Source organism: Xyrauchen texanus, chromosome 29 (genome assembly GCF_025860055.1).
Source record: "Xyrauchen texanus isolate HMW12.3.18 chromosome 29, RBS_HiC_50CHRs, whole genome shotgun sequence".
Classification (NCBI taxonomy): domain Eukaryota; kingdom Metazoa; phylum Chordata; class Actinopteri; order Cypriniformes; family Catostomidae; genus Xyrauchen; species Xyrauchen texanus.
This window is the reverse complement of record NC_068304.1, coordinates 15,232,173-15,258,734: the sequence shown is the minus strand read 5'-3', so window position 1 is coordinate 15,258,734 and position 26,562 is coordinate 15,232,173. Positions and strand designations below refer to the sequence as shown.

Sequence of the window (26,562 nt, the reverse complement as noted above, 5' to 3'; positions counted from 1 at the left end):
CTCAGATGAATGCCGTATATGATTGGAACAACATGTGCGAGAAACTACTATAAATAAAGATGATTATTTTCTTTCTTGGGTGAACTATTCCTCTTAAGCATATAAATTTAAAATTCAGACATTTCTAAACTCAAAGCTTCAATTCCTTATCTCAAGTTTCCTGATGCCTCTGTAACTGTGCTATGGTGTCATTTAGGTTGAAATTACATTATCTCTCTGATGTTCTTAAAATACTTGACCTCATTCACTTTGGAGATGGAACACATGACAGCAACCAGATGATAAAAATGTATAATTTTTTTCAAGATGCTGGCTATTTTTCACTTTTTGTCTTAAGAACAAGTGACAGACAAAACATTTGGCATTTTGATAGCTCATTTTCGATAAGTGTAGTCAGCTTTGTGGAAACTGATCTCACTAGAAGATATGAAAGATGTGACTCACCCCTGTCTCTAAGCTCTCTGAGGCTAAATTATATTTGCGTAACAGCAACCCATTATAAATACTTCCTGTCACTCTTTCGTTGAAAAAGACATCAAAAGTCTTTTGTGTAGACTTTTATAATATATTGTGTAGCTCCCCCACGTGCCGCCAAAACAGCGGCAACCCACATCTCAGAATAGCTTTCTGAGATGATGTTCTTCTCACCACAATTGTACAGAGCGGTTATCTGAGTTACCGTAGACTTTGTCAGTTCGAACCAGTCTGGCCTTTCTCTGTTGACCTCTCTCATCAACAAGACATTTCCATCCACAGAACTTTCCCTCACTGGATGTTTTTTATTTTTGGCACCATTTGTAGTAAATTCTAGAGACTGTTGTTTGTGAAAATCCCAGGAGATCAGCAGTTACAGAAACACTCAATCCAGCCCGTCTGGAGCCAACAATCATCCATGGTCCAAATCAATGAGATCATATTTTCCCCCATTCTAATGGTTCATGTGAACATTAACTGAAGCTCCTGACCTGTATCTGCATGATTTTATGCACTGCTGCCTCACGATTGGCTGATTAGATAATCACATGGATGATTGTTGGTGCCAGATGGGCTGGTTTGAGTGTTTCTGTAACTGCTGATCTCCTGGGATTTTCACGCACAACAGACTTTAGAATTTACTCAGAATGGTGGCAAAAAAAAAATCCAGTGAGCAGCAGTTCTGTGGATGGAAATGCTTTGTTGATAAGAGAGGTCAACAGAGAATGGCCATACTGGTTCGAATTGACAAGTCTACGGTAACTCAGATGCTCTCTACAATTGTGGTGAGAAGAACAGCATCTCAGAATGCATCTCAGAATTGCTGCTGTTTTTGCAGCGTGAGTTGGACCTACACAATATTGGGCAGGTAGTTTTAATTCTGTGGCTGATCTGTGTATGTCCATGCCCTCAAGCACTCACCATTGTGTTTGTGTTGTTGCAAGGTATTGTTGCTGTTCAAGATTCAGTTAATTAGATAAAGTACCAGATGAGAAAGCAGACCATATAGACTTTAACCGTCTTTTATATAAACATTACTTGGAAAGGTGAGAGCTACACAACTCTCTCTTGCTATTGTGTGATATTTACTAAACACCAGGGTACAATGTGATTTAAGAGACAGCAACTCAGACAAAAATCTTTAACTTGTCAGAGTTTAGCTCGAGGATATTTGTTAACCGATGTAGCTCTGTAGTCTGTATGGTATGATACACTTTTAATGGAGTCATTGCATTTTGAGGAACACACATGACCAATGGTTAATTAGGTCAGAAAACTCCATCTTTCAGTACTGAAATTAGAATGCCTTTTTAAATTCACATTTAATCCCTAAATTTGAATTGAGTTTGCATACAGGATGCAGAATTGTAATATAAATTTAAATTTAAGGTGCAAGAATTAAAATGGCATGAAATGTAACAAAATAAATAAATAATAAAACCTTTGAAATTGTAGTTTTTGTTATTTCATTTTCATTCTGAATCATGCATAAGCATGTTAACATACAACATATCTGTTAATTTCCAGAAACATTGAATTATATTAATAATCAGTTTTTGACATGAACCCTAATATAGAAATTTCTATTTTATTTATATACATTTTATTATATTAAATTACATTTTAAATCACAATGGTCATTTTATTGACCATTGTGGTAGAACACATAATTTCATAGTTATTTCAATCTCTCGCTCTCAATGTAGATATATATATCAGCATTTTTCAGATAATAATAGGGCTACCTGTTGCTCAGTAGTCTTTGTCTCTTCAATAATTCTCATCATAACTTAAGGAAAGTGTGAGTGGACAACATGTTATGTTCTAAAAATTTGAAGCAATAATTTTCAATGAAGGTGTTCTCCTTCTCTGCACGGCAGTGCAGCTTTGCCCCTGGGCACTTTGACAGCCCTTCTAAAAGAGAATATTTCTTAAGAGTTTATGTTCTCTAAAAGAGCAATACACAGTGGTATTGAACGTCTTTTTCAGGACACGCCACCACCTGGCGGGATCGCCCGGTGCTCCCCTTCAAGGCCTGTAAGATGACGTCATCACTGACCTCCAAAGCCTACAGCAACTCTGGACAGGCCACCTCCACCCTGCATGCCATGGCCCTCCTGCAAGTTCACCAGGCCAAGGCACTCAAAGATCTGCACTTGGGTAGTCCTGACCCCTACGTGTTGCAGGAACTGCTCTCAGCGACTACCCTCGCCCTCTGGGCCACGAAGGTCACAGCGCGGACACTCAGGCAGGCATTGGCCACCCTCGTGTCCAGGAACGTCATCTTTTGAACCTTGTCAAGATGCGGGACATGGACAAAGCACGCTTCCTCAATGCCCCAGTCTCCAAGTTCGGTCTATTCGGCGAACTTCACCCAGCAGTTCTCAGCGGTGAAGAAACAGACGGAGGCCATTTCCCACATCATGCCCCGGCACTGCACCAGCGCGTGCCATGCTCGCCGAGGGCATTCTCCTGCGGCTTCCAGACAACAGGCAGCTCCGCCCCAACCTGAGCCGAGCTCTCAGCGTCGAGCGCCCCGCAGGAAGCGCACGCCCCCACGTCTCCCGAACGTCCTCGAGGACCCGGAAGGATCCCAAGCCTTCCTGAGACTGAAGAGAATTTTGCTCCGGAGCTGGTAGACAGATCACTCCGGGAGGAACTTCAATTCAAAGTATTTTTTTGCCACACCCCTCCGGGCTTCGGTACCCACATTTTCAATAATAGAGCAATTTCCTCTTACCCTGGGTCATCTGGCCTGCAAATGCCGTTCTCAAGGCAACCTGGTGCCACACTTCAGCAGTCCCGACACCCCGGACCCAGACCTCTTGCCTCCGGACCCACAACTGCTGCCCCGCGGCTGGAGTTCAGAGGATGCCTACAAGGCACCTCCTCAGTCAATAACCCACCCCCTGCTGGGTGTGCGGAGCAAGGTATGTGCTTCAAGTCTTCTCTCAGCACCAGAGCCTCGGGACGTGCTTTTGCCTCCCAATGCAAATCTATCTGCCCCGCTACGAAGCCTCGTCAGGTACATCAAAAAAGATTGTCCCCTTAGTGCCCCTCGCACGGAGCTTGGACGTGTGGCTCTCACTTTCCCAACCCGTCGTGCTGGTTTGCCAGGACCATCCGACTCGGCTACGCGATTCAGTTCGCCAGGCCCCCGCCCCCTTTCGGCAGCGTCCACATTTATTCAAAAACATGATAGAGCCTGTCCCTCCAGCTGAGATGAAGGGTTTCTACAGCCCTTACTTCATTGTACCCAAGAAAGGCAGCAGCTTATGACCGATCTTGGACTCGCGAGTTTTCAACCTGGCCTTAAACAAACTCCCATTCAAAATGCTCATGCAAAGACACATTCTAACTTGTGTCCGGCATCAAGATTGGTTCGCAGCGGTAGACTTGAAGGAAGCATACTTCCATGTCTCTATCTTGCCTCGACGGTTTGCGTTCGACGGCCAGGCATATCAGTACTAGGTCGTCCCCTTCGGCATGTCCCTGTCCCCTCGCGTCTTCACAAATGTCGCAGAGGCAGCCCTTGCCCCGCTAAGGGAAGTGGGCATTCGCATACTCAATTACTTCGACGACTGGCTCATCCTAGCCTACTCTCGAGAGTTACTGTGCACCCACAGGGACCAGGTGCTCAGGCACCTCAACCGTCTAGGGCTTCAGGTCAACTGGTAAAAGAGCAAGCTCGCCCCAGTTAAAAGCATCTCTTCTCTTGACATGGTGTTAGAATCAGTCTAAATGCGCAGTCAGTGCTGAAATGCCTCACCTTGTTCAAGCCAGGCACAACGGTTCCTCTAAAACAATTCCAGAGGCTCCAGGAGCATATGGCATCCTCCGCAGCGGTTGCGCCACTGGGGTTGATGCATATGAGACCGCTTCATCACCGGCTCCAGACTCGAGTAATGAGATGGGCATGGCGCCGCAGCACACACCGTGTGTTCATCTCCTGCCTTCCACCAGACTTTAAACCCCTGAACAGACCTCTGTTTTCTGCGGACATGAGTCCCCCTAATTTTCAAACACTGGCAGGGTTTCACATGAACTGTTTTGCATGTACTAGGTGGTTTGTGTCTAAATATTTTAGTTTTTTTTATTATTTACTTTTACATTTATGCAATTGGCAGACGCTTTTATCCAAAGAGACTTACAGTGCACTTATTACAGGGACAATTCCCCTGAAGCAACCTGGAGATAACCATTCCGTCACACCAATTATTGTTGTTTCTAGGAAATAGTTGTTGTATTTCAAAGAGATGGCTTTTAAGATGATAAGTTACATGTTAAGACTGCATAATTATTATTTCTATCGGGCCAAGCGAATCACATAATGGAGCCATCTTGATGAAACATTTGGAGATTTTTGACAATGTATAGGGCTTTGTCTGTGGTCATTCACAGAGGGCAAAAAGCAAAACACACTTTTGCTTTACACTGTTCTTCATAAATTGGTTTTAAAATAGATGTTTTACATTATGTAACTTTATTTTGGCTATATTGTAAGGATTTTCAACTTCTGAGAATTTAGGACTAGATTTAGGACAAGTGATGTGTTTGTGTTTTGATCTTGCAAGTCCATGTGTCACATCTGCAGACCACAGATCAGGACATGTATCCGTTTGCGTTGGATGGCTTTGTGCCTTATTGATGCTCATGTAGCTACGTGGATATTTTAAATGTAAACGTATGAAGCTAATTGAAGCCAGCTGTCTTTTGGAATCTGGAATATAGTGTTGCATAGGCAAGCGTTCCAACCCGTTTGTACAGTAACTCTGTTTGTAGAAGTGCCTCAGTTGCTTTTGGTGTTTTTATATGAACATGATCTTATAGATTAAAGGTAGGGCTGGGACAACGCGTCGACGTCATCGATGACGTCGACGCAAAAAATATGTCGACACAAAATATGCGCGTCGATTCGTCGGATCCAAAACAAAGATGTGGCGCCGGCGAGTAGTAGTAACACGAGTGGCTCCTCAGACTATCAGAAGTGCAAGGCGGCATGCACTCGTTCCTCTAAAGTATGGGCATTCTTTAATTTAAAAGGAAACAATTCCGTGATATGTCGTCTTTGCAAAATGGAGATGGCCTTCCATTCTAGCACCACGGCAGTGCACCAGCATCTGAAGAGGCGCCACCCGGGAGCAGCTGCAGATGACAGAGCACCGTAAGCTTTTTTTTAACTCCCCACTTTGCACTCGATGTTGGAGTAGGCTATAATACGTTGTCGACACCTAAAGTTTTCGCTTATAGCTATGAATGAATGTCGTGAAAAATACATAGAGGACACTGACAACGCACTGACAGACAGGACCAAGCAGGTAACATTTAATAAAGTCTCAACTTTCAAATTTGGTCATTCAAAGAATATTAAACCATAAATAGGCCTACTATTTTGTGGCTCTTTAATGTGTCGTGACAGATTGCCTCAGTTAAAGATGCTCGTGAACTGATCATCTTTTCCTTGGTTAATTTATAGCATCAAATAGGCTAAACATGAATGAAGCCTACATCAGAAGGACTATCGTTTTATCCACAGAAAGATGTCAGTACAGTAGCCTACAATCCATTATTCAAATTCAAATCCACCGACGTTAATCTTCTCTCTCCTGACTACTTTGTCGGGCAAAAATGGCGTATTATGATTGATTGATCAGATCGCCAGTCAATCAAACTCCCGGCAGATGTTTTTTTTTTTTACATTTTATACACCCCCACCCCCGATGAAACCGGTATTACCGGTGTTGTCACAAGTCGATTAATCGAATCGAAATCGAATCGGACTGAAAAAATGAATCGTTAGATTAATCGTTTAAAAAATAATCGTTTATCCCAGCCCTAATTAAAGGTCAACTAATTTCAGTGAAGTCATTCATAATTTTGAAAAGGCATGCTAATTGGTTGGAGACTTGCCCTGGGTTTCTCTTTCTGGCTTGTCATGGCTTGTTGTTAATTTATCAGTGGTGAAGTGTTTAGCTGGAAGAAGCCATGTTGACTTTCAGAGAGAGCAGGTTGTCTCAAATGTTGCCTACCAATTAGTGCACTGTCTATACAAATTTGCATTTGCTTGTACAGTTATGCAAAAGCATGTAAAATAGCAAGTTTTTATGAGGGCTGCAGTTTTTGTTGGCTTGGACATTGACCATAAATTTGGTTTTTATAACGTTTCCAAATTGGCAAGACTGAATAATAAATTGGATCATCAGAATTGGACAGTAGGGTAGGGTATACGGTCTCAGGTTGGGTTCGGGTTTCATTCTCAATTGACTTTGCCAGTGCGCTTGTGTATCTACATGTTTGTGTGCTGTGTAATTTCCCCTCTGGGCTTGTCGTAGGTAAGATGCGTCATGTTCGTGAGCTGCGCTCATTGTCAGTGTTTAGGACTGGGTATCGTTCAAAAAATTCAGATATCAATACAATACTGGTATTTTCACTTCGCTACCGGTTCGTAAACAATACTTTTTTCGATACCAATTTTATGAAATCTGTTTTAACAAGATTACAAACATTACCTAAAAACTATGATTTTATTATTTTCAGTTTGTTGACTTTTTTTACAGACTACATATCTCCTGAGCCTTCTGGTCTCCTCATGCCAGGGTCTGCAGGGGCAGAGGTTATAACATTAACGTGAAGAGGAAGAAAAAAAAGAAAAGAAAGCTAAACTGTTAATTCAGCCAACCCTAAGGATGAACATGGTTTAACAAGATAACTAGTTTAATTTGAGTTAAACCTGATCAGATACTGTCAACCTTAAAGCATTTTTAGCATCGATTTTGCTAGCTATCTATAACCATACATCCAAATATTATCTAACGTTACGTTGGTCCCAGTTTGTAGGACTGTCACCACACACAGAAATGTTAATTTAACAAGTACACAAGCATGTACCACTACAAGTTAGCCGATTTTGTTTGCTAAACTTTAACCTTATCTGTCGGAGTCCCAGTCGTTGCGCCACTGCATTCATCATTAGTTTTGGAGGAGGACTTGTGTGGTGGGCATGTTGAATGAAGCTCTGTTGCAGGAGGCTGCTGAGAGGATAACTGCACAGGCTTGGCAAATTTTACCCCCCAATAATTTGTTTTGGTAAAATTTCAAATAAAAATAAATATTGCCAACTAGGGTTGCAGCGGTATACCGGAATTGAAAATTGATGGTTATCATACCATGTACATTTGCTTATCTACGGTATTGAGAAAAAAATGCAACCGAATGGAGAATCTCACATACACGTGCGCATCTCCTTTCCTCCTTGTTTGCTCGCCAACTTGTGACACACACACACACATGCAGCCAAGAAAATGTCAGAGAGAAGTGAGGCAAGGGGGTCTGACACGTGTGTGTGTGTGTGTGTGTGTGGGGGGGTGTAGAGCTAAAGCAGTGTTTCTCGACTGGTCTATTCGGACTGGATCTCGGACAGTAGGGAAAGAGCAATGCCATGGTTATTTTAGAAGTTAAGTTATTTTGGCGGCCGCCCAAGTGATAGACTATTTAGGATGGCCGAGGCAGATTTAATGATAATCTCGCAAGCAGATAAAGCAGACATGAGCAATTTACGGCCCGCGGGCTGGAGCAGGCCCTCCACATGGTTTAATGTGGAATTTTTTCATTGGATATTTCAGTTAACTTGCATTGGGACCTAACGCGTCTCCACAAGCGTTTAACGTGCTCAGGGTTGCCAGATAAGAGACGCAACACCCCCAGTTTGAGATTTATACTTGCGCAAATTGGAAATATTCCATCTAATGTTATGCTTATTTTGTGCAATCTGGCAAACATGCACGCGAGTGCACTTTTTATGTCTGTCGCTTTCCGCTTTGAACAAACTTGGCGATCTGTAGTGCAATATTCTGCTCAAGGAAAAGTGTTATACGGCTACTCTGTGTCCATTGTTGAGGCTGCTTGTGATGTTTGGTGCTACTTTGCAGGTAAACTGCAGTGATTAAATATAAAAGTAGATCTCGGCATCATTGACACACGGAGGATTAATCATTGACATGCGAGCAAAAGCAAGCCAGAGATGAATAAGTATTTTTTTTTTATTTGTGAAATTTAGAAATGACGAAGTCCCTTCGCACCTGTATTTTAATCTAACTCTGTGTTATTCTGTTGAGTGTTGAAAAATCATCGAGGAGACCCGCCTCATGACTCTTGTAGCATGAAAACGGGTAATGTTTTAGAAAAATAAGTAAACTCACCCGCTTTGCGACAAACATTATAAGTTCTATAAATTTCATTCTTTTTTTTATTTTTTATTATTAAAACAGACCCCTGATGTAGAAAGTGTTAAATTGAATAATACATTAACAGGGAAGTAGAGGTGGTAAAATTAATTTATAAGCTCAGCCTTTTAGTTTTTTAAAGCCTGATAGAAAATTATCTATCTTTGTAGAGCAATACAATACTTAAAACAATTGCAGAATAGTCCCATTAGTCACAGATACACTTCAGAAAATTGAGTACACAACTATTTCTGGGCTTAAAAGATACAGAAACCAAATCAATGCGGAACCTAGTATCGCAAAAGTAATACAATGGCCCCCCTATGCACTACTTAAAGCCCTTAAACAAAATAGTTACAAATATTAATAATTACACACATCACCTTTACAAATTTGTTTCAGCATTTTACATGAGTAAAAAGTAACTGTTATATTTTGACCAAAATGTTATAGTTTCATATGAAATAATCTAAAGGTAGAATCTATTAGAACTAATTTTATATCAACAGTGGCAGTTGTAGTTAAAGTTTCAAGGTGTGTTTCAGCTGGAATTTATTTTTCATAAATACATTAATTTATTATTATTGTTACTACTATTATTTAAGACTAGCACACTGACCTAACCATGGTAATGAGGAGCCTTTCCTTCTTTGTGTAATATGTGTATAAATATGTAATATTAGTTAACAAACAGAATTGACGTCAACAACAAAAATAATGATACTTGATGCATGTCCTTGTACTGGAAAACCATGAACAAAACTATGCAACGTAAAAGGAAATGCAACCCAGGATACATTAAATACAGGTTATGTTTAATCTATGGCAGGTCGACACTTTATTTCCAATGTAAAATCTGTCCTGAAGCAAAACCAGTTGAGAACCACTGAGATAAAGCTACAGACAGGAGCAGTATATGTTAACTGTTAATAATCATGGGACATTACTTTAAAAGCGCACACAGGTGATGTTATTTTTCATTTAGTAGTTCAGTTAACATGCTATGCTAACATGCTTTAGTTATATAACATGATATAGTTACATTATATTTTTTATCATGTTTATAATTCTGTTAGCTTTCTTATTTTTTCTATTTATTTTATTTTCAAAAGGTAGACATTTTTTACACATACTTCCTTAAAATAAATGGTTTCAAGTTTCAATTATAATAAAGTGTTGCTCAAATAAATAAATAAAATAACCCTTCTGTTTTCACTGATAATAGTAATTGTGTAATACCGTATACCGTGATATTTTCTGAGACGGTTATCATACTGTGAAAATCTCATAACGTTGCAACCCTACTGCCAACAACACAAATAAACGGTTTAGAAAGTTTGTGCCAATGCGTCCAGTGTAGACAGCCTCAAGTTGTCACATAAATAGATGTGCCTGGTGTAGACGGTGTTTTTTGTTGTTGTTGTTTTTATTTTTACAACCGTCACAGAAACGCACCAGTTGTTTTCACTTTCCATTGTCCTTTTAGCAGAATTTTTTATTAAATTATTTATTTATTTTTATTTTTTTCATAAAGAAGACGTAATGATCTACAAAATGTTGCAAGCAAGTGTAAGTCAATTAAGTATTTTTTGAGCAACCAAACATTTTCAGCAGAAAATATCTTTTTAGCAGATAGCCTGTTTAAACAGATCTTCACAGTAGGTACAAGCTTTAAAAGCCACTGTAGGTACAAGGTATGCTCATCTCATAGCATAGAAATGTATATTCATTTATTTAGTGTGTAAACATCTCTCTTATAGCTTCCAAATAAGCGATTAAACATTTAAATAATGCAAATGTTATTGCATATTTCTGTATGCTATTTTCTTGTTAAAATATAAAATATATTTCCTCATTAAAGTCTCGTTTTGCATTTTCATATTAGTCTTTTTGTGTGCAGTGCATAGGCCTACTGTTGTATTTGGTTTTATTTGCTTTGTCCATTTAGGCTGAAGATTGTAATATAAAAATGTTGTGTCTTGAACAGAACTCATATCAGGTCGATGTGTAGTAAAATACAAACATTAATGTGTATTGTGTAGTCAGATGATAAAACACTTGAATAATAATATTAAAATATAAGAGTGTTGTTTATCTTCCACGAAGTAATAAATCTGTATATGTCAGTATATAAATATTTAAGCGAATAACATATCAATTTGAAAATAGCACACCATGATTCCGCTCTGTATTTAAATATGTCAGAGCAGGCCCGTAGCCTCAGAGTCCTCAAACAATGAGATTCATAAACACAGAAGAGCAGTACCGAATCACAACTTCCGTGAAGTGTTTATTCCTCTGCGAGTAACTTGCAGTTATATACTTCAGCCGCTAGTGGGCCAAAAGTTACATACTGTAGCTTTAATATAGTGAATATACATGTATTTTCAAACAGTAAAGCGAAATTTACTTTTACTATCATTAAATTGTATAAAATACTTGTGGTCGTCCAGTATGGGTTTTTAAATGTCCGATATCAATAGCTAGAAAGCAGGGTGACAGATGGCAAATATGCTGATAGATATGTGAGAGACTATTACAATTTAATTAAAGGAATAGTTCACCCAAAAATGAAAATTCTCTCATAATTTTCTCACCCTCATGCCATCCCAGATGTATATGACTTTCGTTCTTCTGCAGAACACAAATTCAGATTTTTAGAAGAATATCTCTGCTCTATAGGTTCTCACAATGCAAGTAAATGGTGGCCAGAACTTTGAATCTCCAAAAAGCTCATAAAGGCAGCATAAATGTAATCCATGTGACTCCAGTGGCTGTATAATAGTTGGTCAAAATGGATTAATATTAAGTCCTATTTTACTGTAAATCTCCATATTTCACCAGCCCACACTAGCAGGTGGCAATATGCATGAAGAATACGTATCGCCAAAAAACATAAGACGAATGTGGACGTGAAAGTGGAGATTTTCAGTGAAGCATCCATTGACAAATCTGTCTGTAGATTTTGGAACGGATATCATTGAGGGCTAGCTAACACATATGTTTTATTGGACAAGTGGGAACGGTTATATTTTATCAGCCTGGTCGATCTGTATTATATCAGTCATCAGCCACCCAGCTCTCGGTTTATATAATCTGTTTTAGCATCGGCCATATCTGTCAATCACTAGTAGAAACTGTGAAGTCAGTAGTTCTTGGGAATTTCTTTATTTGTGCTCGCTATACTTGGAGTTCCTCAAGGTTTGGTTGGTGCAACACTGGCGGAATCTCTCTGAGATCAGTTTGTCAGTTATAGTGATGCCACCTGAACACGCTGATGTTTTTTCTCCAGATTGTTTTCCATCTGTATCTTCCTGGTAAAAAAAAGAAGAAAAAAAAAACATGTCTCTATTTCATCTCTGTTTCCATGGCAACATTGCAATGGTGAGAGGAGAGCTGTTCAACTTCTACTTACGGAAGAATTGCACCATGAAAAACAGCCTCAATAAGATGAAGAAAAATTTGGAGGGCTTTTTGGAACGTAAAAGTGGAAAGGAGGACAGATAGGGAGTGAGCAAGAGCGAAAAAAGGACAGGGTGACAAAGATAAGCTGAGAGAGTGTCAGGCTCAGCACAAGTTTGCATATCACAGGATATTGTAGCTATGACAACCTTTTAAAGACGTTTTTATCTTGCTGTATAAAAACCTTGTGGTGACATTTTTACCCTGTCATTATTTACTCACCTTTGTTGTTCTGAACGGTATGACTTTCTTTCTTCAGTGGAACAGATGTTAGGCAGAATATTAGCCTTAGTCACCATTCACTTTCATTCTGTGGGAAAGAGTAGCATCAACAGTCTACAAAATGTTGTCTTTTTTGGATGAACTATTCCTTTAAGAGAATCAAGTGTAGACCTTGAGTCCTTAGTGTTTTCTGGGCTTCTGCCACCTTGGGCCCCTTGTTTGCTGCACGTATGTCATGTGCTCCACTCTACACAAGCCTGCAAGTGAGTGCAAATAACACACATGCGAACGATTACTTTAAAAATGAGATATTATTAAATAGATTCTTATCACACCGTCTCTTTAAAAGGATGTCCACTCTAGCCGTGTTTTTCGAATCTGCAGCGGAGGGGGAGGGGTCATGTGGAGAACAGACAGTTGGTCTATCATCTAAGAGTGGGGGATGTAAATAAAAGACAGGCCTGGTTTATTCTGTCACAGAGGGAAGGGAGATATTGCGTTTTTCTTTGAGAGAGCACGAGGCACAGAGAGAATGAGTTAAAGAAAGGAACAGCTTGTTGCCTCTGCTGAACTGGGTAGCTTGAAGCAAACATGGGAACTGTGGTTTGGTTTGAGTGTAGAGGGAGAGCAGCACATATAAAGCAATTGCCTGTATGTGCAAACCTGGAGTGAGGGACGACGGCTCTAATAATGGAAAAGCCTGTTGCCGGGCTGCAGTGGATGGAGGGCAGCTAATAAAGAAACAGCCGCAGTGTGCTATTGTAGAGGGAAGGAGACCGGGAACAGCCTGTTGACATTTGTGGTCATGTGACCACCAGCACTACAGTCAGGAGTGGAATTCAGAAACGAGCAACAACAGGCTATGTGACAAATAATGAAAAAGAAGTTCTCGTAGTCATTTGAAGATCAGAAGAATTGAAGGGGAACATTGTCCTTAAAATTCTCTGTAAATTCTATTTCCCACATGATGAACTGGTTGTCTAAAAAGTGTATTCATAATCCATAGAGGAACTTATCTAAACCCCTTGATTTACAACCCCAATTCCAAAAAGATAAAAAAAAAAAGTGATTTGTACATTTTATATTCACCCTTTGCTATTTTGAAAGGTCTACAACGAAACATTATATGATGTTTTATCTTGTGAATTTGATTGTTTTAAATATACAGTAAATTCAAATCAGATGATTGCAACATGCTCCCAAAAAGTTGAGATGGACAATTTAAGGCAATTTAAAAACAAGGTGACAATTTGAAATAAGGCGATGTGAAACAGGAGATGTTAAACAGGTGAGGCAGTTGTGTCATAGTACTGTATACTGTATAAGGAGCCTCCAAAAACAGCCTTGTCCTTCAAGAGCAAGGCTCTTTTGAAACAATCTGTTGAATCAATTTGCCAACAGATGCTTCGTCAAATAATCCAGCACTTTGAGAACAATGAATGATTCCCAAAGACAAATTGGAAGGATTTTGGGCATTTCACTCTCTACGGTGCACAATATAGTTAAAAGATTCAAGGAATCTGGTCAAATCTCGGTGCATAAAGGGCAAGACGAAAACCACTTCAGAATGCATGTGATCTCTGATCCATCAGATGTCACTGTCTTAAAAAACATCATTTATCTGTAAAGAATATCATGAACATGGGCTTGGGATAACTTTAGTAAACCTTTGTTAGTCAACACCACTCTTTATTATGCAAAGCAGAAGTCCTACATCAACACTGTCCAGAAGCGCTGTCGACTTCTCTGGGCTCGTTCTCATCTTAGATGGAAAGTAGAACAGTGGAACCGTGTTTTTTGGTCTGATGAGTCCACATTTCAGAATGTTTTTGAAGACCTCTTATAATTGTGCAGCTAAAGAGCAACATGATGGATGAATGGGGAAAATGAAATTTTCTAAACTTAACAAACTTGTGTCTTCAGTGCCCAAATGCACATGTTATTAGAAGAAATGGTGATGTTTCACAGTGGTAAACAATGTTGCAATCATCTGATTTGAAATTACTGTACTTTTTCAAAAAACATACAATGAAATTCACAAGGTAAAACATCATATAATGTTTAGTTGTAGAGGTTTCAAAAAGGGTGATTATTTTTATTATTTTATTAGCATTTTTATACTGTAAAAATTGTAGATCTAATAAAAAAAAAAAAATAATATATATATATATATATATATATTATTTTATTTTATTATTTTTTCCCAACAATGAAAATTCTGTCATCATTGACAAGGTATGACTGACTTTGTTCTGTGGAACACAAAAGGAGAAATTTTAAAGAATGTTCTCACTTCTCTTTACCATTCAACAAAAGCATACAGTGACCAGGGACTGTCAAGTTCCAAAAACAAAACAAAAAAAAAGAAAACAAATGCATTTTATACAGTAAATATTCCATAAAACTTGCTGTATTCCAAGTCTGCTGAAGACATATGATATTACTGACACCAAACGGCAATGCTTCTCATATTTTTCATAAACAAGCATGACCCATCAATTGTGTAAAGCAAATGGAAATTGAGAGCAACAGGGGAGGGCAAGATTATCATGGCTTCAGAAGACTTTAAATATAGCGCAAGAGTAGTATGAACTATTTTTCTTGTGCTTTGGTGCCTTTTACTTGTGTGAAGATGCAAAGTGCAAGATTAAAACTTATCCCATACAGGTTTTAAATGACAAAGGAGTGAGTAAATTATGACAGATTTTTCACTTTTTTGGTGTTTTTTTTATTTTTTTGCTGTTGATTTTCTAAATATAAAAAGATGCAAGATTAAATGTCTCGAAATCAGTTTCAAAGCATTTCAGTGATGTTTTGGAATGTTTACCTTAAATCTGAACATGCCTCTCTTCCTGCCTCTTCTGTAGCCCACTGGATACATGGAGGGCCCATTGTCTTACAGCACTATAGAGGACCTGCAGCTGTTATCCTGGGACAATGCTCCTAAATACTGTGTCCAGCTAAGCTTTCCTGGAGGGACAGTCCTCCTGCAGGTATCACTAGCCTTCTCACAGTTTCAGAGTGCTCACGCTGCAGTTATCTTTTCGGTCTGACTCATTTTGCAAATGTTTGTGTTCACTCATAGGCTGCTAACAGCTATCTGCGGGACCAGTGGTTTCACTCTATACAGTGGAAGGTAAGGTCACGTAAGCATTAATCTAGTTGTATTTGGCATGGTTTTAATGAGAGAGTATCATTATATAGAACCGTTCATACATTGCTGCGGACACCTAATCAGGGTTCACACAAGGTCCTTCAAGGACTTAGTGCTTGAATTTAGCTTTTAGAAACTGAAATGCTAGAATATCGGCTTGTTTGATGAAAAGTGCTTAGAAATGCTTGAAATTAAAACCGAACATTTATTTTGTGTAATGTGTGTCCATCAAATATGAGCAACATAAACTCCACTTTCAATGAATAATGTACCATTTGAATATCCTTTCTGTTCTTTACAGTCAGTTGTTGATCAAAAAGAAAGACACATTGATTGTAATCATACATTGTATGAATGCAGTGAAGAAATGTCTCCTTGTGTTATTGTTGCTGAATAGGAAAATGTATATAACTTTCACTGAAATACCGCCATTCTTAAAGATACAGTACCATTTTAGCACCAAGTGCATGTAAACTCCGTGTAAATACTTGTAAATTGTGCACATTGTTTCAAGCAGTGATGGCTCATATCATAAATTATTATATGGGATATAATTCGCACCATAATATTAAGTGATAGAACGTAGAATTTGTAAATTTTTAAACCGCTAAAATGTCTTATTAAAGATTCTAATGATGACAAACAAACAAAGAAAAAAAAGACACTTTCAGACACTATAAACAGTTTATAGGCTCACTGTTCTTAATTTTTAATGGTCCGTTAATGTCAAATCGGAATTACTGTAATTGCGAGTGTCCGAAAACAATGTTCACATCACTAGTGTTACAATGTGGGGATTCTGACTTGAATGAAGGTGACAATATCTTGTAAGAAGTTCTTGAAAATTGGTGCTGCAAAAAATATTTTTATTCAGTGATGCCTGTATGAACCCTGCTTAAGCCACTAAAAAAAGCTTTGAATGGCATTGCAAACTATCAGACCAAGTGACATGTGCAAACAAATGATGCTAGACCTTTCCTCCTAACTAACTTGACCTTTCTAAGCCATTCTTCAATTACTTTCAAGTCTGTTACCTTGAAGTTCACACAGGTTTATCACATTAACAATTAACATGTTTCAATCATTTAAACAACCGTTCAGTGTCCAAATACTTTTTTGTTTTAATTGTGAACTGTATATTGTATATATTGTTTTCTCATTTAAAATCGAACAAACTACTGTACTTTTTGTGAAATGTTTTGTGCGCAAATTGTGCTTATGCACTCTTTCTATAAAATACCATTAAAATAATATTTTATTGGCATTCATACATTTCATGCTATGACATTTATACATTTTTAAGTGTTTCTAAATACTTAGGAAAAAATAAATGAAATAGAATAGACCCACAATCCCCAACTCAATCACCACAGCTAATTCCTGTGCAAATTTACTGTGATGGTCTTTATGTAGTTCAACAGCTGTTATCAGATATGTGACCACTGCTGCATTATAGCAGTAAAAAGTGTGCCAGTTTCATAACTGTTGGTTGCATTGGTAAAAGGCAGGTCTGTTTAATCTGGATTATGTGACTGCCTTTGACATATATGCAGAAAAAGACTTACAAGTACCGCAAGGTTCTGAATAACCCGAGCCGCTGGGATGTGGTATTAAAGGAGATCAAAACTCTGGTGGATATGGCCTTGACATCACCTCTGCAGGACGAGTCCATCCATCAGGCCCCACTGCATATCATCTCCACCCTGCTCGCTGAGGTAAAGCACTCAGACACGTTTTCCCAACTGTCTAAATGGGGACACACTAGAGACTTTAAATTAGACTTTTCTTCTGCCCTACAAAGCCTAAATTTACTGCATTTTTGGCAGTGCTGTTCTCAAGTAAATCTATCACTATAACTGTTACTCATACTAAGGGATGAGTAATAGTAACAAAAAACCCTAACCCTACTTACAGACATGAATTATTCCTCAAATTGTTTGGCTTGTTGAGTAAAGGTGTGATATGTTTCTAAGCATTCCTTCCCAAGTTCCTTACCTGGCGGACAATACAAAGTACTTAAAAATCCCATACACTTGCATTCAAGAAAGGAGTCATTTAAGGACTTTAGGGGGGTACCACTTTTGACTTGGGCCAGTACACAGCCACCAAAAATCATTCTAGCAATCACCCAAAAACATTAGCAACCACATAGCAACTTCTTGGCAACCACCCACAACACCAAAGCATCATGGCGAAGACTTTTGCTCAGGCAAGAACCAATCACATTTGCTTTTGACAATGTAAAAATCTAGTAGAATTAACTACACATTAACCCAACTTTAACTCTGTCTATTACAAAACTTTTGGAGTTTTAAAATAATCAAAACAACTATTTGTTTATTAACTACTTTTTACTTTTGAGGACATCACAAAAAGGAGGCTCTGTTGTCAGATTTGTGTGATATTTTTAATTAAATTGTCCCTGAATGTATGTAGGTTACATACATCATCTGGTTATGTGTCTCATGCATTAATTGAGGTGCATGTTACATGTCACTTTTAAAAGTCAGTTTGCAGATTTCTAAATCTAAGAGTTATCTGTGGTTGCCTTTGTAGCTGTGAGGATGTGTTACCACAGGTTTTAAATGGCAACACTACGCATTTCCTACAGAATGAACGCTTCCCTTTCTTTAAAGTTCTTGCAGAGAGGGAAGCATTAGATTTGGTGCATGTCGATTAGAGATTGAACCATTGTGGATTTTGTTCAGTGCTCTGTATTTTAAGTAATTAGCAAATTAATAATTTGATGGCCTATATATTCACCAGATATAGGGTTTTGTATTTATTATTATGTGCTGACGGAGCACATTTCCATATACTCACATTTTTCTTTGCATGCATTTTACATTTTTAATTGTCTTAGAACACTTGATTATCTGAGCAAAATAAGAAAATATGAATTAAAGTGAGGATAAAAAAAATGGATGAATATTGTCAATGTTTTTAGAAAATCCCATGAGGTGTCAATTATTGTTTTTATTTCACCTCTGTTGCTTTTATAAGAACTGTAGAATCCTGCAGCACTGGCCATAGAGTAAAACTAAGAAATATACATGTATGTCTATATGTGTGTGTGTGTATATATATATATATATATATATATATATACAGTATATATAGTTATCGATACGTTTCCAAAAAGTAACTATTGTACCGATTAATGGGTAAAATCATATATTTTGGTATATATCAGTCAACCTCTAATGAAGATCATGATTTGTCTTTCAGTCCCACTTAAATTGAGCTTTTCACCTCAAAGAAGATTTTGAAAGTTCTAAAAACAGGTCTCTTTCAGGCCTTTGGTCAAGGGATTGTATCCCTGAGTCACATAGGGTTTCCCAAGAAGTCCATTAACATTTTAAAAGCAGGACTCACTGGTTGTTGAGTCACTTAGCTGTGGCACTGCCGCCCAATGTGCTCTTAACAATTAATTTTTCTCATTTCCTTCCCAGAACACCAACCTCAGCGCTCAGGACCATGAGAATATTATAGTGGTGAGTGGGTCACTTTTTTTAATTTGTCAGTGGCTTTTAGAAAAATAAAGACGCATGTCCTCTACACACAAGAGTGTGTGAAACCCTGTTGCTAACAAAGGCAGGATTAAGTATACGTAATGTGTCTTAAGGCTCAATGAAACAATTTAGTATAAAACTGACTGTAGAAATAAACAGAATTTGCATGCACAGCTGTTTTAGAGTAGCCTCTAAAAGTTATGCAGATGAAAAGCAACAAGACTCTACATGCCTGTGGAGAAGGTGACTAATGGTTATAATCTATCCGTAGGCCATCGCACCCCTTCTGGAGAATAACCACCCTCCACCTGACCTGTGTGAATTTTTCTGCAAGGTAATTGTGGCTACTTATCTGGCTGTTCTTCAGAAGAATAGGTTTATTAGTGCAGTCATCCCTATTACTGATTAAAGGATAAGTATTTTAGTATTACACTTCGGCTTGCACCTTGTTCCAAGGAAAAATATGCTATTACTCTTCAAAGTGATCAGACATAAAATGTAAACCTGTTGGATGCACAACAGCCAGAAATATCCCATAGAATTGCATTCAATTCTTGAGTCATACCTAGCGACCCCACTATCATAGTGTGAATCTCAATCAGCTTCCTAGCTCCCTATGTCATGAATCAGTATATCATGAACACAATTTCAAGCACTGACAAGGGTGTTCATCCACTGAACATTGGGACACTTATGACTCAAGAACCTGTGACAAGATAGCAAGCTTGCGCATTCAAGATATTCAGACATACAGTTTATTAAATAAATGAATACAAATCTAAAAGTGTATTTTACATTTCTTTTAACAACTCTAAGATTTAAAAGATTGTTTCACTTTTATGGTAATAATGAATGAAAGACATTACAAACAACATATCTAAAAGAGAAAATAAGGCTTGGACTTCATAGTTTACACTTGTGCTCATCTTCTAACGGCTTGAGAGACATCAGAAGACATGACAATGTTTCCGGTAAGGGAACATAATGAGCACCCTGGTTTTCACAGTGCATTGTGGGATTGTTTTAGAGAGCGAATGTTTCAGTGCACTGGAAAGATTTTGCGAATGAGACAGTCCAAAAAATGCCTGACTCCCTGATCAGTGCCCTGACTACTGAACTAGGGATCTGATTGAGATGCACCCATAGAGACTTTGAGTGGCTGTTTTGACTTGGGCCAGTAAACAAACCCAGAATGCTCCAGTAACACTTTATCAAACATAAAGCAATGTCCTAGCAACCACCCACAACACCCTAGCATTGTGGTGGAAAATTTGTCATGGACGCGAACCACTCGGTCAGTACATGTAAAAATCTAGCTCAACATTGAAAAGCTTTCAAGCAAATAAAGCGTTTTCATTTTGCTCATGGTATTACCATGGTGTTTTGAACCATTTATATACCAATGTTAAGCCATGGGATGTAAATATGTTAATCAATGCCATTGTTTGTAATTAAAGTATTACATCTGATACTGTCACTGTACCTTGGTACCACCATAGTATTTGTTTTAGGGGATTAGCTGTAATGATTTTGTTGATTAATATATGTATTAATCTATATGATTTGTGTTATTCCTTTGCATAGCACTGTAGGGAGCGTCCTCGGTCGATGGTGGTGATTGAAGTGTTCACTCCGGTGGTTCAGAGGATCCTCAAACATAACATGGTGTGTGTGTGTGTGTGTGTGTGTGTGTGTGTGTGTGTGTGGCGTGCGTGCGTGCACGCTACACTAGAGGAGCTCTCGAATTCACACATCGCAGCTCCTTTGTTTATGTACTCTCTTCCTGTGTTTTCCTCTGGTTGCAGGACTTTGGGAAATGCCCCAGACTCCGTCTCTTTACTCAGGAGTATATTTTGGCACTGAATGAACTCAACGCTGGCATGGAAGTGGTCAAGAAGTTTATTCACAGGTGAGTGACGTTTTCCCTTATTCAAACACATAGCCCACACATACCAGAGAAAGTGGTCTCTCCGTATACAAGTGAACTCTGTTGTTAGGATTCAGTACTGTGCAAAAGTTTTAGGAACTGGTGAAAAATGTTGCATAGTGAGGATGTCTTCAGAAATAATGCCACATATATTTTTCATTTATCAATTAATATCATGCATTAATATCAAGTCTAGAACTTAAAAAAAGCTAAATAAATGTAAAAAAAAGAATTTTTGGCATATTCAAAATTATGCCACAAATGCTGTCAATTGAGCATAACTTGTATTGAACCTGGAACAATCCTTTTTTTAAATATTTAGTTTTTTTTATGAAGAGAAAGTTCTAAAAATAACTTTTTTCTGAAGAATAAAATTTACATTGTCTGATTATACTAGCAAGCTTATGAGCTTGCCTAATACAGAGGTTCTCAACGTTTTGGAACTAAAGCCCCCCAAGATTCCCCTATCATGTTTTTTTTTTTTAATGCAGAGCGGGTTTTTTTCATTTATGTACATTCTACTTGAAAAGCAATAAAATACACGAGTACCCAAATGATGCCTTGTCTCTGTTTTTTTTTCTTTAAAACATTTTTTTAGAGAGAATTTATTTCTTCTTCAGTTTTATCGCTTAAAAAAAGAAGCGCTAAAACTTTTTTTTCCCGGGAATACAAAATATTTTAAATTATAAAGTTAGAAATTACAAAGAAAATGTTCATTAAGAAGAATTTTCTTAAGAACGTTTTGTGAATCCGGCCCCCGATTTCCGAAGCACACAAGATTCTCATGTTTTATCCATGCCAGCTCGAGTGCATGCTGTCATTAAACAAAAGGGAACAAACATACCAAATACAGAGATTAAAGTTATGTTAATTAAATGAATTATGAAAAAAAATATTTTCACTAGTGGTCTCACACTTTGAAACCCCACTGTATATACAATTGCTAAAGTTAAATTGAGGCTTATTTCAATATTCAATAAAAAAAGATTGTTATTAGTATGTTTTTATTTACAGTTTATTATTAGTTTAAAGTATAAGGGGCTCAGTTATCAGGCGATACCATTTTATTGCTTAAGGGCCAAATATCGGATCATTTATTGATCTGTCACTATGTAGTAACAAAAATCATTCTTATTCTGGCTCCTCCTCACTTGTGAACAAAGAACAGACCTTCATAAGTACACAAACTGTAATATCCTTTTATCTGTCTAACTGTGTCAGTTTAATTGTATGTTTAAGACCTTGCCCTGCATACTTACTTCCCGTTACTGCTTTGCTTTCTTTTGCCTGTCATTCTAAATGTGTTTGGGCATAGGAGTTGTGCTAACCTGACCTTTTCTTATATGTAATCATTACAGCATGCATGGTCCCACAGGACAGTGCCCTCATCCTCGGGTGCTCCCCAATCTCGTGGCGGTGTGCCTGGCTGCCATCTACTCTTGCTATGAAGAGTTCATCAACAGGTGCGTCCAATTCACTGATTCGTCCAGACTCATCCCTCTGTGAAACATGTCGTACCCTTGAGAACTGGGCTGAAAACATTTCTCCATGTTTCCACTCAGCCATAGCTTTAAATCATCTTAAATTACTCAAGCCCCCTTCTCCAACCTTTTTAGTCTGTTTTTAGTGATAAACAAAGTGACGTTGCTGTAGTGACTTATTTGGTCTCACCTGTCCTGTTTGTGTCATTACTCTGAGACTTTGGGCCATGGTGAGCCCACCTGAGATGAATAAGAAACTATTATAAGAAAGGTTCCGTGATCTTTGCCGTTTACAATTTGTTTTGACTTTACACATGAGAGTGAGGAGTTTCAAAGCTCTCTCCCCAGACTTGCTTTTCTTTGCTCTCTGTTCTCTCACTCAATCTCCAATGGCATCAATGGCCATTTAAATCCTTTCCGTAATTATAGTTTCATGGATATTTTGCAGGTGCTTAATTAAATGTGTTTACCATGTAATGTTATTCAACCTTTCATTCAATGTTCCATTTTTATCATTTTAGTCAGCTGTCCATTAGGTACTTGTTAGGCTAATAAGGTCTTTCAAATACTGTGGCTGTGTAGTAGCTTTTTCTAAGGCGCTAGTGTTTGTGAACTTTTTTATTTTGTAGAAATGTGGATTTACATCATCGACGACTTTAAAATTAATTATTAATAATTCAATTAATCGATTAATCATTAACGTTATCGCAAAAAGCATGTGCAAGATTCCAAACACATTGGGCATGTAAACTAATAAATATATTAAATAAATATACTTGAGAAATGCTAGTATTGGTACTACGGGGCTGAACGACTAAGCAAAATAAAATCTAAATTGCGTTATGACCGTGCAATTATCAAACTGCAAAGGCTGCGATTTTAATAAAATAAATATGTTTGTGCGCAGCTCTGTTCTCTGTAGAGTATTTGCACATGCTCAAATCACATGTGAGGTGTATGTGCTGAGCATGTTATATTTACAGCACCTGAGAATCACTAACATAATTGCATAATTCCAATGGCTACTATCATAATCTAAGTGATAATTGATATATATAGGATGTTCCAACATAGTTTAATCTGCTTCAGTTTCACAAGCAAGCCAACAGTGTGCATTTGTCACGAATGTAACATGTCATGCATCGTGCAAGCTGCAGTCTGCACTGTAGCTTTAGATATCTGTATATGTGTTTTTCTACAATTGCTCGCTTGTTTACTGAATGCATTTGTGCAGAAATGGATTAATCAACAATCAATATACCAAATTGTGTAAATTATTAATAACAATAAACCCTATCATAGTTTTATCACAAACATCCCTATTTATGAAAATGTGCAAATATTGAGAGCTGCCTCTTGACACTCTCTCTCTCTCTCTCTCTCTCTCTCTCTCTCTCTCTCTCTCTCTCTCTCTCTCTGCCAGTCGGGACAACTCTCCCAGTCTCAAGGAGATCCGTAATGGTTGTCAACAGCAGAGCGAGAGGAAGCCGCCCATGCCTTTGCGTTTGTTGCGGCCTGAGCCGCCTACACCACCCCTGAACACCACCCTGTCCCCTCTCCCAGCCCTGCCCCTCTCACCACCACCTTCCATCGTCAACTCCAGTGAGATCATGGTGGAACTGGAGCGGAACAACAACACTGCTAACACACTTCGTAAGGCCCCAGTAGAGGGCGACAGTGAGCCCAACCTTATCGACTGTCTACTGGTTAGCCCCGCGCTCAACGCCCTGTCCATTCAGCTGCCTGCCCATGCCGACAGAGTGCTGGGCTGTTTCGCTCTAATCCTCAAGATGCTGTAAGTGTGGTGTCACTGGATCTTTTCTGTTGTAATTCCAAAATGGCCTGTTGTGGTTTCTGTCCTGTTTAAGATGCAAGTATGTAACGGCACTGGCTTTATCTCTGATTGGCAGTGTTGGTAAAGATACTTTGTAACCGCAGCTTGTCAAGCTATAAAGTTCTAAATTTTACATAGTTAAACAATGGTCAAGCTATACTTTTGCAAAGGTAGGAACAGAGAGTTGCTAACAACATTAAAGCTATTTAAGCATCAAAAGCATTTTTTTGTGGCTCAAGGATCTCAATTAAAGTTACAGCATCAAACTTTATTTCTGCACAGTATGTTTTTCAAAAAGTGTTTTCTACATTGTATTTAGTCTAAATGTGTTCAGCACAATATTAATTTGCTACAAAAAGAAGTTAAATTATGTGCAGGGTCTTGTGGCAGTGATGACTTAAATTGCCGAATGGAATCTATTTTTGAACCAGTTTCTTGAAATGAACACTGAGAACCAAACTGATTCATCAAATTTGCTGAACTGAAAACAGCTGAGCTACTGTCACCACTATAATTACTTCCCAACTCTACTGATTGGCCTAATGTAAAATTGTGGGATAGTAATAAAAAGCAATGCCATGTTGCCTTGTTGAAACAAGCCATCCTGCATGTTTAAAACAGTCACTTTGTTACTTCATTGTCCCAATTCTGTTTTAGCCATTACCACCTACACCTGATCCTATTGTTAGCCATCTGTTTGCAGATCACAACTGGGCCTGGCAGTTTTCAGCTTTCACATTAAGCAGCAGCCTTCTTTTTCTTCTTTTTCTCTCTGCAGATCAGACTATGATGACTGGAGACCAGCACTGGCCAGCCTGCTTCAACCCATCCCCTTCCCAAAAGAGTAAGAGTGGCTACCCCCTTCTCATCATGTTCTGCCTATCTTCTACCACAATGGCTTTCTTTGGTATCAGTTGCTGTGCGTCAGCAAATGTTTAGAATATCAACTTTTTATAATAGACATACCTTAGGCACTGGTCACATTATTCAGCAGCAGGATAATCATTTGCTTGAGAGGGATAGGAGAGATTAATATTAAAGGGATACAGTAAAACAACCCCAGATGTGCATGACTTTCTTTTTTCTGCACATCACAAATTATGATTTTTAGAAACATATTTCAGCTCTGTAGTCCATAAAATGCAAGCGAATGAGTGCCAAAATTCTAATCCAAAAAGCACATGTAGCCATCATAAAATATATCCATAGGACTCCAGTGTTTTAATCCATATCTTCAGAAGCAATATGATAGGTGTGGGTGAGAAACAGAGTAGTATTGAAGTTTTTTTTTTTTTTTTTTGGATAGAATTTCTTCCCCCTGACCAGTAGGGGGTGATATGCATGTATGTGAATCACCAAAAATACAAAAAGAAGAATGTGAAAGTTAAAGTGGAGATTGACTGAAAAGGTTGGAGAAATTATAGTTTAAACGCTGGACTCCAATGTAATGGATTACTTTAATGATGACTACTGTGATTTTTGGAGCTTCAAAATTTTGGCACCCATTCACTTGCATTGTTTGGACCTAAAGAGCTGAGAAATATGCTTAAAAATAAAAAATTTTGTTCAGCAGATGAATGAAAGTCATACACATCTGGGATGGCATAAGGGTGAGTAAATGATGAGAATTTTCATTTTTGGGTGAACTATTCCTTTAAATGCATTTATTTTATTAGCCCCTTGCATCATGGCAGTATTGTAGTTTGGTTGCCTTTTGCACTTAGAATAATGCTTGTGTAAATTAGAAGATGTTTCTGCAATTGATATTTAAAAATGAGGACCTCTGCTGAATAAAAAGACAACAACTTGGGTCATGCATATAGCAAATCAAAATTTTCAACTTGAACATTCCACAGACAAAACACGATGAGGACAATCACTCTGTTAGTGCTCTTTGAGTTATCATCACATGATATTACTTAAAGAGAACAAACATGACAACACCAGTACAAAATAATACAATTAACAATAAAAAATGGTAATCATTGAGGCCAAAATTTGCTGATTTATATAAGTCGAGGTGCATGCTAAGACACAGTCTAGCATCCAGCACTGCAGAAAACACTTTTTTGGCCATTATGCCATTATTCTCTGCCTACTTCATTTTCTCTTCTTTCGTTCTCTGTGTTCCCCTTTGTAACATGGAGAAAGACTCTGATCAGGATCTTTGTGTACGTGAGGTGGGTTGGTCTCAGGAGGGGTGGTATGTAGGGGAGTGCACTGACGTGGGCAAGCCACAACAGGGATCTGCTGTGGGATTGTGGGTATTGGCAG

At 38.2% G+C, this 26,562-nt stretch overlaps 1 protein-coding gene across 1 annotated transcript in view; it reads left to right on the top strand.

Annotated features, from left to right (window-relative positions):
- The window catches only part of LOC127623136 (C-Maf-inducing protein-like), a 57,318-nt gene that overhangs the window by 17,889 nt on the left and 12,867 nt on the right, over positions 1-26,562 (top strand). The window contains exons 2-11 of the mRNA XM_052097405.1: positions 15,248-15,373; positions 15,466-15,516; positions 17,088-17,249; positions 18,987-19,028; positions 19,318-19,380; positions 20,631-20,711; positions 20,852-20,955; positions 22,332-22,436; positions 23,878-24,249; positions 25,067-25,132. Of these exons, the coding sequence (XP_051953365.1) occupies positions 15,248-15,373; positions 15,466-15,516; positions 17,088-17,249; positions 18,987-19,028; positions 19,318-19,380; positions 20,631-20,711; positions 20,852-20,955; positions 22,332-22,436; positions 23,878-24,249; positions 25,067-25,132 (1,172 nt within the window). The remainder of the gene's footprint in view (positions 1-15,247; positions 15,374-15,465; positions 15,517-17,087; positions 17,250-18,986; positions 19,029-19,317; positions 19,381-20,630; positions 20,712-20,851; positions 20,956-22,331; positions 22,437-23,877; positions 24,250-25,066; positions 25,133-26,562) is intronic.